The sequence below is a fragment of the Falco biarmicus genome, chromosome 1 (assembly GCF_023638135.1).
Source record: "Falco biarmicus isolate bFalBia1 chromosome 1, bFalBia1.pri, whole genome shotgun sequence".
NCBI classification, from domain to species: Eukaryota; Metazoa; Chordata; class Aves; order Falconiformes; family Falconidae; genus Falco; species Falco biarmicus.
Genome location: NC_079288.1, coordinates 31,841,589 through 31,858,012, shown reverse-complemented (window position 1 = coordinate 31,858,012; position 16,424 = coordinate 31,841,589). Strand labels below are relative to the sequence as shown.

The 16,424-nt window shown below is 52.7% G+C and overlaps 1 protein-coding gene across 1 annotated transcript; it reads right to left on the bottom strand.

Moving 5' to 3' along the window:
* Window positions 1-729: 729 nt before the first annotated feature.
* On the bottom strand, window positions 730-9,211 carry LRRC43 (leucine rich repeat containing 43). Its single transcript, XM_056348588.1, has 12 exons — window positions 9,116-9,211; window positions 8,759-9,034; window positions 8,384-8,494; window positions 8,115-8,254; window positions 7,284-7,522; window positions 6,379-6,543; window positions 5,442-5,588; window positions 5,034-5,173; window positions 4,779-4,868; window positions 4,274-4,489; window positions 3,670-3,751; window positions 730-1,094 (listed from the first exon to the last, which is right to left on the bottom strand). The coding sequence occupies exons 1-12, from the start codon at window positions 9,209-9,211 to the stop codon at window positions 940-942; spliced, it is 1,857 nt and encodes a 618-aa protein (XP_056204563.1). The 3' UTR covers window positions 730-939.
* Window positions 9,212-16,424: the final 7,213 nt, after the last annotated feature.

The window sequence follows — 16,424 nt, the reverse complement described above, 5'->3', positions numbered from 1 at the left end:
CCTTGCACACTGCAACACTGCACACCCGACCCTGCACACTGCACACTACATTGCACAGCCCACCCTGCAGATCCCACCTTGCACACCCCACATTGTACACTGCAACACTGCACACCCCATGTTGCACGCTGCAACACTGCACAGCCCACCCTGCATGCCCCATGTTGCACACTGCAACGTTGCTCACCCCACATTGCACACTGCAACACTGCACACCCCACATTGCACACGAAAACATTGCACAGCCCATCCTGTGCACTCCACACTGCACACCTTGCATGCTGCACAACTCACATTGCACACTGCAACACTGCACAGCCCACTCTGCGGTCTCCACACTGTACACACAGCACACCCCACCCTGCACGCTGCACACCCCACGTTACATACTGCAACATTGCTCACCCCACATTGCACATCCAATGTTGCACACCCCATGTTGCACACTGCAACGCCGCACAGCTTACCCTGCGTGCCCCACCTTGCACACCTCACCCTGCACACTGCACACGCACCCTTGCACACTGCAACACTGCTCACCCCACCTTGCACACTGCAACACTGCACAGCCCACCCTGCAGACCCCCCCTTGCACACTGCAACATTGCTTACTCCACATTGCACACCCCACCCTCCACACCCCATGTTGCACACTACAACATTGCACAGCCCACCCTGCACGCTGAGCACCAGCTCCTGCAGAAGCTCAGCAGCACCCCAGGACAGTCACAGGTGTGGCATCTCCCCGCTCTGTAGGTTCAGCTAAACCAGGATACACACAGCATCCCAGTGGGCTTTATTCCCCCATCCCAGTGGGTTTATTCCCCCTCCCAGTGGGTTTTATTCCCCACCCCAATGGGTTTATTCCCCCATCCCAGTGGGGTTTACTTCCCCATCCCATGGGTTTTATTTCCCACGCTCTCTTTTGCTACAGCCACATCACCGGCTGTTTCCCACGGCCGCGCTCTCCGGGCTCTGCAAACGGGCTGCTAGGGGCCACCGAAGCAGCTGCATCTGGAACGGGACCGTCAGTGGCACGGGCGGCAGCCCCCAGTTCCCCTCTGGCTCTGCAGCAGTTTTGGTTTTCCTTTTTCCTGTGGAAAGAAGTAAACCCGTCACCATCCTGGCAGAGGGAAGCACCAGCGCGCCAGGGGTGACACGGTGTCACCACTAACCCATGGGTCTTGGGGGAAAATCTATTTGAATATGACTTTGGGTCAGGAGCCCAAAGAGCATCGTAGGGCCGGCAGCTGGTCTGGGCGCAGCCTTCCTTTCTGAATTCCCCGGTAATTCTTCCAAAAACAGACAGATTGCAGAAATAAATCGTTTCAAAGCTCCTGGAAAATGAAGCGGGGGGTAAAACAAGACCAATGTGAGGCTACTTCCGAAGACACCCTTCAATGTCCGGGCAAACTGCTTGAGACAAAGCTTGCTGCCTTTCCCCTTTGAGCTGCCTGGAAAGGATCCCAGATCCTCTGAGAGGCCGGATTATTTGTGTGCATTTGGCCACCGAGAGATGCAAATTGGCCTCAGCTCCCAGATGTGAGTGCCGGTCCCTGCGCAGCCCTGCTGGATGCATGGCTGCAGTGGTGCGAGGGCTGGGAGCCATCCTCCTGCTGCTCCATGGTCACTGCCACTGCCCCCAGGGGGGGCATGGTGGGACACGGTGGGACATGGTACCACATGGTGGGACATGGATGGTACCCTATGATACCACATGGTGGGACATGGTACCCTATGGTACCACATGGTACCACATGGTGGGACATGGTACCATATGGTATCACATGGTGGGACATGGTACCCTATGGTACCACATGGTACCACATGGTGGGACATGGTACCATACGGTATCACATGGTGGGACATGGTGGGACATGGTACCCTATGGTACCACATGATACCACATGGTGGGACATGGTACCCTATGGTACCACATGGTACCACATGGTGGGACATGGTACCATACGGTATCACATGGTGGGACATGGTGGGACATGGTACCCTATGGTACCACATGATACCACATGGTGGGACATGGTACCCTATGGTACCATGGGGTACCACATGGTGGGACATGGTACCCAGGTGATGAGCAAGTGCCAAACGGCCCCGGTGCCATTTGGTGACTCATGGAACAGCTGGGGGCTTGCACAGCCCCCCTGCCCCCCCTAGCCGTGTGGGTCACCGTGGCTGCTACCGGGGTGTGCATATGAGTCAGAGCTGTGCATCACCGCAGAGCACACAGCCATGGGCCACCGCTGCCTGCACCAAACCAGGGGGGGCAGTTAGTTTTTTGGCACTTCTTGCACCCGGTGGCCTCATGGTGCAGCCAGCCAGCCTCCACCTGCACAGGCATAAGGGGACACGTGTCCTGATGGCTCCGGGTTTGCAGCTTTCTGTGCATCCCCCCAGCACTCGTGGCCGTGCAGCCCCCTGCAGCAGGGCTTGGTTCTGCAGAGGGGACCTGTGGCGTGCATGCTGACCGCAGGCACTGGGGTGCAAAGGAAGTAGAAAAACACCCTGGCTGAGCTTCGGTTGTTCAGTGGCAGCTCCCTGCATCAGCAGCAGGCTGAGTGTGTGTTGCAGATGAAGGTTTGCTTGTGGGAAGCAATAATCCAAGGAGGTTTCTGTCCTGGGAAGGCTGGCAGGCTTCCTCCAGCACAGCTGAGGACTGCAGGGCACTGAGAGCCTCCCTAAAGATGGGGGGACCTCACCGTGGGTGAGGGGGCACGGAAAAGCAGCCAGGAAGTCTTGGGGAAGGAGGTTAATCCCACTCTTAGCAACTAAATCTGATGCCAGAGCAGGGACACAAGGCTCCTTTGGTTCCTCTGAGTGGTGCTGGGGGCGGGGGGGGCTGGCCCACTCTGTGCTCTCCTTGACCCCTCAGCAGCTTTTCAGCATCACCCTGCCACCCCTTCCCTCCCCCACTTCCTCCTGCTCTTGCATTGCTCCTCCGATGTGCTGGCACTGCTGTTTTTGTAGTCAAAACAAGATTGCTGGAAAAAAACCCTGCAAGCGGCAGGGTGAGCTTTTTGCCTCCAGCAGATGAGGCAACGCTGCTGGCTGAGCAGGCTGTGGGCTGGGGAGGGGCTGGGGGCACCCATCAGGGCTTGGGGTGGTCCCTTCATGGGTGCCAGCAGGCTGGGGTCTGCTCCCAGCCTTGCCACGGGCTGGCTGGGGTACCTGGGGCTCTCCGTGCATCTCATCGCTAAATCTGAAAGAATGTAGAACAAGAATTCCCTCTGCAAAGGGCGTTGCGATGTGAGGAAATGGATGAGGACCTTACCACGCATCCCAGACAGCGCTGCCCCTGGCTGCCCGCGCCAGCCCACACCACCGGCCATGCTTGGCAGCTGATGCAGCGGGCAGCACATCTCTCACCCCAAAATCTGCTTCTCCCCCCGGCATGCAGAGCCGGTAGGTGCAGCAGCCCACCCTTGATGCTTGCTCAGACACTGATTCACCAAGGTGTCAGGGCGTGAGCCTGAGCTTACAGCCCCCGCAGTCAATGGATGCATTCACAGCCCAAAGCTCAGGATGTGAGTAAGCGCCCGCGCCGCAGCGCTGGGAGGGTGGCAGGGACCTGTGGCCACCTCCAGCCTGGCACGGCCACCAGCCACTGTTTGCTCTCCCACACGCCGCCCAGCCAGCTCCAGCCTCCCTCACCTCGGGCAGACGCTGCGGTTTTCTGGCTGGCCTGACTTTCTCTCTCTGCTTTTGGTTTTTGGCTCTTGTCTGCGCCTTTTTTCTCATCCTGCGGAGAAAGATGTTGCCAGAGTCAGGCTGTGTTGAAATTCACTGCCCGCATTCAGTCTTGTGACAGTCGTCACCCTCTGGGTTCTGCCACCGGGATTTCAAGGGCGGAGGAAAGAGTGGGGGGAAGCAGAAGCACAGCAGAGGGGCTGCTTGGAGAAAAGAATTTGGGAAAATAAAAGGGCTGGCGCGTGTTGCCATGCCGAGAGAGACCAAGCACCAGAGGAAGCACGAGTGGTTGCTTTCATATTCTCAAATGGAAAAATAAACTCATCTATTTTCCTAGGCCCATAAAAAGTAACAGTACTTATTACTAATATCAACATTAAGTAACGATACCTGCAGCGATGGATGGCGCTTAGGCAGGGCTAGTTCAGCCCCCTTTCACGGAGAGGGGAGCTGAGGGATGGATGGGTGGGAGGGATGCCCAGGCCAGCGAGGGCAGAGCAGGCTGCGGGGCAGGGTAGCTGGACCCCCATCCCTGGCAGCCCTGCTTCAGTGCCCTGCCCCCGGCCACGGTCCTTACCTTCTCCTCTAGACCTGGGGTCTGCAGCGGCTGCTCGGTGGTCAGGATCCCAAAGTCACACACAGTTGCCACCAGGTCCTCGGTGGCCAGCAAGGCTTCCAGGGTCACCCTTGTGGTGCCCAGGGTCCTTCGGATGGGAGGGTCACTGCGGAGTTCATGTGGCTTCCCCTGCTTCTTCTTTTTCTGCTTGTCCCTGGGTGAAGGACCCTGCAGGGCACCAGTGTAGGGACAAGCCTCAGCAGAAGGTGGGGGTCCCTTTATCAGACAGCAAGCAACACCCAGCCAGCCCCTTGCCCACCACTGCATCCACACCGAGATGTGTGTGAGGCAGCTGCTGCCTTCCTCCCATAGCAAGAGGGGACTTCGGTGAGAGCTCTGGGATGGAGGCGAGATTCTCCAACATGCCAGACTGAACGACGAGAAGGGCTCGTGTTCCCTCGTCATTATTTTTGCAACTCAGATGTTATTCGGACATCATTCGCTCCCAGCACCCTACCTTGGCACTGTTCTTCTGCAGCCCCCGTCCTGCCTTTTTAGTTGTGACTGCATTTCCTTCTGGATCAGCATTGACAGGCCATGACAGCACCTGCTGGGGAAGAGGAGCTGGTGCTGCAGGGGGCTGGGATGCCAGAGGACCCTCTGTCACCCAGGGTCACCGCCACCCCAGGCTGCCTCCCAGAAGGAGCACAGCACCACTGCTGGGCTTCCCAGCAGCTCTTTCCCCTCTCACCCAGCTCTGCCACATGCTCACCTGCTCTTCCACAACTGAGACAGTCGTTCCAGCCTCCAGGTAGGACTTCAGCCCCACCAAGTCCTTGGCAGTGTGCTCCTTCCTGTAGCTGCAGTCGATGGTGTCCGCCCAGGGCTTTCCAGGGGTGGCAAACACCTTTGCTGTGCAGAGACAGAGAACAGCTGTGGGGAGAGCCCCCTCCTTCCCAAGGACAGAAGGACCCTTGGGATGTGACTGGTGCCAATTTGTTATCCACCAGTCCCAGTAACAGCCCAGCTGCAGCTGGTGCTGTGAGGGATGACCTAATGCCACCACATGCCAGAGCCACAGACCTGCCCTGAGCAGTGGGGCAGGAGATTTATTTTATATATGTATATATATATATATACACACACACACACACACACACATATATATAAAATTAATTACCAGAATGGGCCTTGGGCTCTCCTGTGGCTGCAGGCTCCTGCTGCCTCCCTGTTTCTCCTGTGCCCCAAGCAGAAGCAGAGCTGTCTACATGCCGGGTGGCCACCACGGGACTCTGATGGATTTTTGTTAGCTGGAATAGAGAGGGATCTCGGCAGGGCATGGCTGGTTGTGTTTGCATCAGGACCAGGGGGCAGAGCCACCTCTGGAATCCCATTCCCCAGCCCAGCCTCACCAAGAGTCATTTAGGTTGGAAAAGACTGTTAAGATGATCAAGTCCAAACGTTAACGCAGGACTGCCAAGCCCACCACTAAACCACATCCCTCAGCGCCGCATCCATGTGTTTTTTGAACACCCCCAGGGATGGTGACTCTACCATCTCCCCGGGCAGCCAGTTCTGATGCTTGACAAACTTTTCAGTGAAGAAATTTTTCCTAATCCCCAACCTAAACCTCCCCTGGAGCAACCTGAGGCTGTTTCTTCTTGTCCTGTCGCTTGTGGCTTGGGAAAAGAGACCGACCCCCCTGCCTGCAACCTCTTTCAGGCAGCTGGAGAGAGCGATCAGCCCCCCTGAGCCTCCCTTCTCCAGGGTGAAGCCCCCAGTGCCCCCCACCGCTCCTCACCAAACTGGTGCTTGAGAATCGTGGGAAGAGGCACAGCGCCCGGGCAGGGGTCTGCCGCAGTCAGCGGGAGGGGGGCTGTGGGTGCTCCCCCGTGCAGAGCGCTGCTGGGCTCCCCCAGAGGTGACCTGAGCTGCAGGGGTTTGTCCTGCCGGATGTGGCCACATGTGCATTCTGTCCCCAGTACTGCTGCCCCCCGTGCCAGGTCCATTACAAATGGCCTCGCCCCACAGCCTGGAGGTGAAGTCCCCCTTGCTGTGACCACCCGCCGCCTGTTGCTTTCAGGAGCTGAATTAAGCACAAACCTCAGTGTTGCCACCGTCCTCGAGCTCCTCTCCCTCCACAAACTCGTACATTACACAGTAGCTGTAGGTGATCAGCGGAGCCTCAGAGCCCACCTCCCGCCGCTGGAGAGCTCTGGGATCGGGGACTCCCTTGATTTCCCCGACACTCACAACCACTCGTGCTTCACACCTGATCAGCTCTGAAAGAAGCAAATCTTGCTGTGAAGCTGCAGCATGGTCCTTCCAGAGCAAGGAAGGTACAGAGCAAGTGGCAGTCTCCAGGATGCTGTCCCCCCCACACCTGGCATCCCTCCCTGCCACCCTCCGCTGACGCTGTGACAAGCCACTGCCACATGGGGTCACTCCAAAGCCACGCAAACATCTCCTGGCTTGGTGACTTTGCCTCTCTGGTTAACATTTTCGACTTCAAAGAGCACATCCAGGGCATAAACTCAGTCGGTAGGGGCCATCAAGAGAGGATTCCCACCCCCGCGTGTCCCCAGCCCCCTGCTCTCGTCCCAGCCGGGGATGTGCCACCCAGCGGAGGTGACATCACTTCAAGCAGATGGTGCAACACCCATGTCAGCATCTTCTCCAGTGGAGAAGTTCCTCTTTCAGCAGCTCAAGGGGCAGACGCGCGGTCTGAAACTAGACAGCATCTCACAAGCAAAGATGGGAGCAGGCCATGACACCGAGGCACAGCTAGGACTAGACTGTTCTTGCAGGTTTTGGACCTAAAACTAAAACAACCTCAACAACTACACTGCTGCAGGTCCTCTGCCTGCTCCCCACTTGTACTAGCGGGGTAAAAAGGGACAGAAAGATCTCCATTTGAGGAGAGGCAAGAAGGAAGTCAATACCGGAGCCAGGGTTTGCCCTGAGGACTCCTGGATTAACCACGATGAAACCACCTCGCAGATCACTGGGTTCAAAGGCTCACCTGGCTGCCTCGCCAGACCGTGGAACCGGCACCTCTCTTCAGGCTCTACATGGGTGTCATCAAGGATGGAAAGCTTGGGCAGGCTGTCCACGAGGAAGCCTCTGTAGGTGGGAATGAGAGCCAGTGGGTTCCCTTGGAGCACCAGGATGCGGAGCTTCTGCAGACTGGACAGTTGGGAGACCAGCCCCAGCAGGTCTGTGAAGTTGTTAAAGCTCAGGTCAAGGGAGACAAGATTTGGCCTAAGGAGAGAACCCAGAGAAGAAGGTGAGGCAAACAACATCTCTGCGGAGAGAGAGCTACTGCCCTGGTCCAGAAAAAGACACAAAAATCGTGTTTCCCAAGCACAAAATGGAGAATCCAATAGTACAACCCCAAGAGGCCAATTCCAAATTCCTGAGCCACGTGGCCCATTCCCAGTCTGCCCCACACCTCAAACCCATGTTTCTTTAGCATCCATTACCCACTCCACTCCCATCACTTGGTGACGCAGCCTAAGCTTTACATCCCTCCCAAGGCAGACTCCCAGCAGGGGCTTTGGGAAGGGCATGGGGAAAGGAAGCTGCCCAGGGATGTGGGAAATGTGGTGGGTAGGGTGTCAAGGTGTTTTCCCAGGTGATCTTCCCCTTCCACACCTTGGCCACGGACCAAGACAACCTCCGAGCGTGAGACAGAAAACAACAGACTGCTTCGTGTGGGCAGTGGGCACAGCAAAGGAACAACCCCGCTGCAGAGCTGGGATTTCCTGACATGGGCCACCCTGATAGCTTGAGGTCACCTGTACACACCTGCCCACCTCCCTTCCAGGAGCCCACGTTCAGCCTGGGGCATTACCAGAAGGTCGCAGTGAGGTACTTGTCCGGTGAAGGGCCACGCAGCCTGTTGTATCCCAGTCCCAAGTGCTGGAGCTCTGGAGGAGGCTGAGCGCACAGGTCCTGCAGATCAGCCACAGCATTGCAGCAGAGCTCCAGGACCTGCCAGGGATAGAGGGAACAACAAACACCCTGTGCAATGAGCTGTTCCCTCAAGCTGTTTGGCTTGCGTAGTGTTCCCAGACAGGACCTCCTGCCCCATCCTGCCATCCCAAGGCATTGCTTGCTCACCTTCAGTGTCCGGGGCAGGTTGGCCGAGGTTATCCTGCTGATGTGGTTGGCACTGAGGATGAGCTCTTCCAGCTGCTGTAACTGCAACAGACCCTCGTCAACCTCCTCCACCTGCAAAGGGCCGGGTTTGGCCAACACGTCCCTGAGCCACCTTGTGGCCAGGGTGACATGGACATGTAGCCTTGAGCCACGTGACATATGTGTAACATGGATTAGTGCAACACACTTGGGGGTAGCTCTGCCCCAGCTGCAGACTGGGAACCTGGGAAGACCCCGGGATGGGGAAGGTGTCCTTGTCCCAGGATGTTTTCCCCCTCCAAAAGAAAGACATGGTTTTCTGGCCTGCAGGTGGGTAGCGTTACGGGCTGCACTCACTCCCTTGCCGACGATCTGCAGGGATCTGAGGATCTGCAAGACCTTGGAGCCGCGGATGAGCTCAGGCGCCAGCACAGCTGTTTCCCGCAGGTGCTGGTCCTGGGGGCTGCAGCCCGGCGGTGGGGCCCAGGGGCTGTGCGGGTCCCTCAGCAGCTCCACCAGTGCCTCGGGGCTCTCCTCGCCCAGCGGCAGGGCCTCATCCTGCCCAGCCACCCTCATCCCCAGCCCCGGCTGGCCGCTGCGGGGATGCCTGCGTGCAGGGGAGCAGGACTTGTTCTGCAGAGAGGGAGAGAGGAGAGGCAGTGACAGACATCAGCCCCCCGCCACGTCCCATGGCTGTGCCCCCAGCCTCCTTACCCAGCTGCCAAGGCCGCAGGGAAAGTCCTGCAGAGCCAGGTGCCGCAAGTGCTGCCGAAAAGCAGCCGAGAGGCTGCAGCGGCCAGGCGCTGCCATCAGCCCCAGCCTGGCAGGGAATTCCCTGCCTTGGTGGCACGTGGCCTGTTGCTAGGAGATGGCAGGACACAGACACCCTGGGGACCAGGACACAGACACCCTGGGGACCAGGAACCAAGCTTGGCAAGCAGGGCTGCAGAGCGAGCCTGGCACGGCAGCAGGATCTCCAGGCTGGGAATAAACCCCTGGATGTCTAGACCTTGCCCTGTGTTCCAGGGGCTGTTCCCCACCAGGGAAGGAGCAGGTGCTCTCATGCAGCATTTGCAGGGTGCAGCGTCAGCCCTGTCCCCTGGCCGAGGACCTGTGGCATGGCATTTGCCATTTCTCTTATCTACATCCTGAGTGTCACTCAGGTTTCGGGGAGGAAGCAGTCAGGTTCTCAGTCAGCTGTAAAAGCACCGCTGTTCACTTGCCTGGAGGGCCATCGGAAAACAAAGTTCACTGCTAAAAACACCGTCTCCTACACTTGGAAAAAGCCGGGGAGCCCCACGTACAAAAGCCACAGCTCAGGTCAGGCTCAGGTCTCCACGCTCTGAGGTTTATTTGCCTTTCCTGGTGACAGGTTTGAGGCAATGGCTACAAATTCCTGCCAAGCAGCCTGTGTCAGCAAAACTTCACCAAATGACTTGCAGATGCTCTGTGGCAGCTGGCAGTTACGTGGTGGAAAGCCGAACTTCCACTCAGGTTGGGTTTTACAGGACAGATGCCGATCTGCTCCCTTATCAGCCCAGCAGCTTATCACAGCCCGGTACAGATAGAGAAGGATGTGCAGAGCATGCAGGCGCTGAGAGATAGCGGCATGCCACCGAGTGGAATAACCAGGCAAATCACTGTCCTCAGCTCAGTAGAAAATGAAATCAAATCTTCTCAAAATCTTTGAAAAAAAGCACTACCAGTGGCTGAATTGTGTTTCGTGGAAAAGCCAACCTGTAAGAATGCTGCTTCTCTTATTTGTATTAGTTGTAGGTGGGCCCTGCTGCCGTCAGCGCTGCACAGAGATGTTCCCTGCTCTCGGAGAAAGACTGGCTGCGATTCCTTGCCTGTTCTCCCTGGCTGTATCCATCTAGAGCAGCTGGAAGGGGGCTGGCAGTGCCCGATGCTCAATGGTCTCTCATAGGTGCAAGCTCACGCACCTCCACACAGCTTGCAAGGCACGGCGGGGCACTGACCAGACACACCTCACTGCTTTTTTGGTGCTTCCAAACAAGCAACCCTCCAAGATCACCCTTCTGCCAGAAAGGAGCCATCACTACCCATCAACGGCTTTGTAGGGATGCTCCTAAAGAACACCCTGCACAAAGAAACCTCTCTCTCTCTTTCACCTCCAAATAACAATAAAAACCTCAAATAAAAAAAAAAAGCGTCTGCCAGAACTGTCCTTTACTGGTTCCTCACCAGCACTCTGCTGCCTTACGCCACAGGCCTTGATAACTTGTTATTATCTTTGTATTACCTAGTGCTGGGAACATGGGTGGTGCAAGAAGAACTGCATCCCTGTGGGATGGTGGGATGGCTGCGTGCCTCTGCCTGGCTGCTCGGGGCTCCCTCCTCCACGCGCCAGAACCATGCTCCGTGCATCTCCGTTGTTGCAGCTTCCAGCAAACAGCTGAGGCCTGAAGTTACAGGCTGGTGGGACCCCAGTGTGACACGGCACAGGGGAAGCATCCCTTCCCCTTTCCAGCCTTGGGAATCGGTTCAGCCCAGAGGACAGTCGCCAGGTGCTTCAGAGGAGCTCATGCGCACACCAAGCTTTTTATTTTCCGAGACAGATTATTTTGTATGGAAAGCAGGACCAATTATTTTTGACATCAAGATGTTCCTTGGAAGTTTTCTGGTGACTTGACATGCATTCATCTCTGAATCTCTAACCACCTTCCAGGCATATCTTTTATCACAGAGGTGGGAAGTACAAGTGTGTATGTGTCACTTCGCATTTCCACGAAGGCATGTTCATAGGGGCTTCCTCTGCCCTCAACGATCAGTTCAGCAGGTCCTCTTCTGAGCACAGCCTCATACTTGGAATCCTAAGAATGGTTTTTCCCAGTTTTGGTGTGTATGAGAATTTCCTGCATTCAGTTACTGGAAATGGAAAACAGCCTCAGGGGAGCTGGAGAGACAGGCGATGGAAAGGGGGAGGTGGGATGTTGGACGTCCTCTTCTGGGTTACGTGAAGGGGTCACCCCTTGGGGACAGAATCTGACAGACATCCAGCAAAAGGATTTCTGTGTCAGCCTGACCTGCCTTGCACACAAGCCCCTCAGTGGCTTTTTCACCTCCCGCGTTAGCCCACTGCCACGTTGGCCCTGCAGGAGAAGGTTGCTGGCTTTGGGCACCAATAATGTGCTTGCGTGCTCCAACCACGTCTTAAAAACCTGGTTTATGTTCTAAATCCTACATTTTGACGAGCCCAAGGATTTAGATGGGATGGCTAAGCCCAGCATCCTGAACCCCTCATCAGATAGATTATACAGGACACCATCTGTGTCAGTTTGAAACTGCACCTAGATCACAATCAGCGAAGACGCATTTGAACCAACTTTTGATGTAATCTTTCAAAAACTAAAAAAAAACCCCAGACTATCACCAGCAAAAAAACCCATGAACCCCCAAAACAACAAAACCAACATGCGGGAGCCACTGACGCAAAACTCCATGGTATTTAAATGCAGCTCGGCTGTCCACATCTACAGCACTCTAGGCACCTAGCAGCTTGAACACCAACACCCAGCAGCTTTCAGCCAAGCCAGCTGCTCCCCGTACCTGCCATGAAGCGCCGAGCAGGTGGGTACGACTTAACCTAAACCCAGGAAGTTTTGCAAAAATAATATGGAGGCTTGAAACTAATCGTATTCTGGTTGTTGGTTTTTGTTTTTTTTTTCTTCCTCCTCTTCATTTGAAAGCAGAGATCAACATCTTTGTGATCTTCCTCTTCTGTTCACTGGTTCCCCTGGGCTCCTTGGCACCAACAGCTGTCTTGGAAGAAAGCAAAACTACAACAGGACAGAGGCAGAAGCATTTTACTACCAGAATAAAGCCCTTAGCATCAGTGATAGAAAGGCAAGCAACTGCCTTGTTGAAGAGCTACGTAAGTATACTATTTTGCATTTGTTGTCTCTATGTCTGTGGCGGTACCTCTTGAATTACAAGAAAAAACTAGAAAGATCATCAGAAAAGAAGTATTTGGGTTAGAACCTAAAATAGTCTCTCTGCTGTATTCCATACAAGAAGGGAAGCGTTTCCACTGCATTGTTTTAGGGCAGAGCTGGAGCAATGTCTGGGACAGCCGGGGAAAGATTGGGTGACTTCGCCTCAGTCATTTGCTAGCTGTGATCTTCCAGGCTAAAGGCGTTGTTCCTTCTTGGTCTCCTCAGTCACGTCGGGCTCGAAGCAGGCATCTTTTTGGAGGAAACTAGTTAGATCACTGGAAACATGGAGAGAACTGCCTTGCTCTTCAGTCTGATCCTAGTACTAGGGCAGTCAGGAGCACTTCTGCTGGGAATCTTGCTCACCTATCCTTTCCTTGGAGGTGGACACTTGAACCCAAGTGTCAATGCTTCAGAGGAATGTCAACTCCCGGGAGCATGTTCCCAAGGGTATGTTGATAAAAATCAACATAAACATTTCCCCTGAAATCATTCTTGAAATCAAAACCATCTCTGCTGAAACAGACGAAAACACGCTCAGGCCAAAGGAAACCTCTTGCATGAGTAAATTTTGCCCGTAGAACAAAGAAAAAAAACCCCAAGACTTAGAAAAGCCAAAACCAAAGCCAAGCAGGTATTAAGACAGAAAGCGCTGCACAGTCCTGGCCACAGATCGTGCACAATACCCACTCGATAAAAACAGTGTAGGCGTTAATACAGCTATAGAACAATAAAAAAACCCCAAGCCCACCCAAACTGAAAGATAGGAGTGTATGCGCTAGACATTGAAACGTGAAGCGACTACCAGGAAAGATGTAAACCGAAAGATTAATAATTTCTCTCTCCTCTTCCCCCCCTACAGAACGTGTGCAGCTCTGTAACGCCCCAGACCCTGAGCTGGATAACCGCTGACTCCCCAGCCAAAGACATGGTAAAGAACATACCCAGCTGCCCGGCTTTTGAGGCAGATTGCTGTGTTTTCCACATTTTTTACAACGCGTTACAAAACCTGAGAAGCGATATAGAATTAACATGTGGTAAGAATTTAACTCGGCTCGTCGATGCAAGTATCAACCAACTCAATGTGACGTTGACTGAAAGAGCTGCGGCTTATACGTGCAAGAACGAGAACCTTCCACAGATGGATTACAGCCAAGTCCAGGGCATGAAAACGGCAGACAAGAAGAGGTACATCTGGTGGATTTTACAGAAGTTTGAAGAATTTATGAAAAATACAACAAAAATGTACTGAGCAGGAATGTAATATGTCAGGATGAAAAAATATGATACTAGAAATTTGGCTAAATGTGACCCATCAGTAGTTATGTGATCAGTGTGATACTGAACATTGATAATGTGCTTGCTATTCTACATATTATAACTATAGAATCTAGTTTAATTTAATATTTAAAGGATTAATGTCTTAAGTTATTGATTGTATTTATTATAAAACTATTTATACTGTTTTATCTGCAACAGCATATAAAAAGGATGGACTAATGTATGTCAGAATGATTTAATTAACCAATCATAACATAAATAAGCAAACAGGAAAGCATGATTTCAGTAATTTTAACATTGTATTTTTGTCTTGCAATTGATTTTCAAAAGGTTGTCAGTAAACTGATTTGGTGTTTCTCTCTCTGCTAGTGAATTGTATTTATGAATTTATATAATACATCTATTTTTATAAATCTATTTAAGCGGGTTTATAGTTTTTTATCTATTTATTCAGATTTTTAATTTTTATATTTCAATATTGAAAGAGGTGAATGATATATTTGCTACTTAGTAGGTGAATGGTTTTAGTATTCACTGTCATTATATTTGGATAGAACCTGGAATTGAATTAAAATAAAATTCTATAAAACTAATATTGCTGGATTCTCTTTTTACTGTGTAATTCTTTGTTACAATATTTTTTTTGCACTGAAAACCTAGCGTTATACTAAACAGAAAATTGAACTAGTTGTTCCTTCTGTTAAAAAAAATTGGAAAGACCACATACCCTCCTTTCCCACCCATTTCATTCATAGACATGAAGCAGTTGTGTTTCTTCAGTTCCCACCTGGTTCCTCCTTTGGATGCACCAGTAGGTAAATTATTTTCTCATCAGCCCTGGCTTCTGAAGGCTGAATTATTGTGGCTTCTGCAACACAGCTCCAGAGCCCAGGTTAGATTTACCAGTTTTCCCAGTTCACAGCCAGCACCAGCTCTGCTGGAAAGGTGCTGGATTAGCTTGGGCACAACGAGCACACCGGAGCGTGGCTGAGCTAACAACCGCTCCTGGAGCTGGCAGCAGAGCAAAGACACTCATATGGTCCAGGAGCAATAGGATTTGCCATATACTTGGTTTTGTTTATTTCATAGCAAGACCTGATTGTCCCAAATAATAGGAAGGTTAATAATACCAAAATTATTTTAGTCTAAATTAGCATACAAAGTTCAAGCCAGTCTAAGCATTAGAATCAGTTCCAAAATGAACAATTATTTATCTATTAAAAAAATTGGTTCTGAAAATTAACATTATTTACTGATACTAAATAAATAATTTGATGTGAAACACCCACTTAAATCACAAGTAAAGTATTACTCCTCTTTCTCCTGCCATCCCCTGTGTCCATGATGGTGGTCCATACCAGCACACAGCTGTGATGCTCAGGAATACTCAGCTTTGTGCTCCGAACATCCAGGGAACTGCAGCTGGACTGAGCCCCTGCAGCCCGGCGGCACAGCGCTCCTTCTCTGCGAGGCTGTCAAAAGCCCAAGAGGAGCTGGAGCGAGGGATTTTGGTCCTGGCTCATCTCCTTCATCCTCCTATCGAATCCTCTCAAGGCAAAATCCCTGCCTAACTCCCCCTTCGGCTGGGGGGGTTCTTCAGGACCGTGCCTTCAATGCCAAGGCAGCTGTCGTGTTCCTCCCCTCGTTGCTGGAGAACTGGCCCCACGCTGCCCAGACTTCTCCAGGAGTGATTTCTTGACATCACCTGAGTCCCTGCCAGTGCCCAAAAGCACCAGTCTAGGGGGGTCTGAGAAAAACATTCCGGCTTCCCAAGAGGAACAGAGGGACAAAGCTCCTTGCTGGAGCCAGGGGAAGAATTCCCCCCACAAGGAACCAATTTGAGACACCACTGTGGGGATGCTACATAGCGGTGACAAGCAGAAGGCTACGGGCAGAGCCGAGACCATCACCCTGGTTTCTGCTGTTAACACAAGTGCCGCACTGGCACATCGTGAATGCAAAGAACGCTTTAATAAACCACCCCTCTGACCCGTGCAAGCACCGTGAGATCAAAGGTTGGTATCTTCTCATGACATCTTCTGCATCGGAAAGGCACCTGCCAGGCCTGGCAGTCTCAGCGCAAACCCCCATGAGAAGAAGCCACACTGGTGGCTGAGGCTCACTCTCAAATTACTCCACTTAGTTGCAGGTCTACCAATTTTTTTTTTTCCAGGGTCCGACAGGTGCCATTCCAATCTCATGCCCTTCATTTTTAATAGAGAAAGAAGACTGAATGGAAAAGGATCACTGACTCGGGATGCGCGTATCCCCAGGGCAGAAGCAACATCTGCTGACCCAATCAGGTAGGGTCAGCAAACCACTATGAGCAGGGTGATATTTGCATCCTGAGGGCTTAGACGTCACCCTTCCAACGGTTGACACAAACCACTTAAACCCTGCTGAACCAGAGGATTACAGAGGGCCACTCGCTGTGGTTTCTTCCCACGTGCACATCTTTTCTTTCACCTTCTGAATACGTAAATAGCTAAAAGAAAGTATTTTCCCAGAAAAAAAAAAAAAAAAAAAAAAAAAAAAAGAGTTCCTCAGAAGCTCAAACAAGAGGTTTCAGTGAGTCAAATGATCTGTCCTGATTCATGTCATGGGAAGAGCAACCTGAAAAAGTTGTTCTTCCCCACAGGGGCACAGAATTCTACTGCCAGCCCTGCAGGCTCAGCCCCAAATCTGAGCTTACACAGACGGGATACACGCTTGAAGCAGGGAGGCACAAGCTGATGCAAAACTGTGGCAAGCCACCGTTCTCCTCACACATGCTTGAATCAGAACGGTGC

Excerpts from the sequence above, each read along its gene's own strand:
- LRRC43 (XM_056348588.1), bottom strand. The coding sequence starts at position 9,211 with ATGGCAGCGCCTGGCCGCTGCAGCCTCTCGGCTGCTTTTCGGCAGCAC. Across the intron at positions 3,752-4,273 it reads TAGAGGAGAAGGTAAGGACC|AAAAAAGGCGCAGACAAGAG; the intron begins GTGGCCGGGGGC and ends CCGCAGGATGAG. Across the intron at positions 1,095-3,669 it reads AACCGCAGCGTCTGCCCGAG|GAAAAAGGAAAACCAAAACT; the intron begins GTGAGGGAGGCT and ends TTCTTTCCACAG.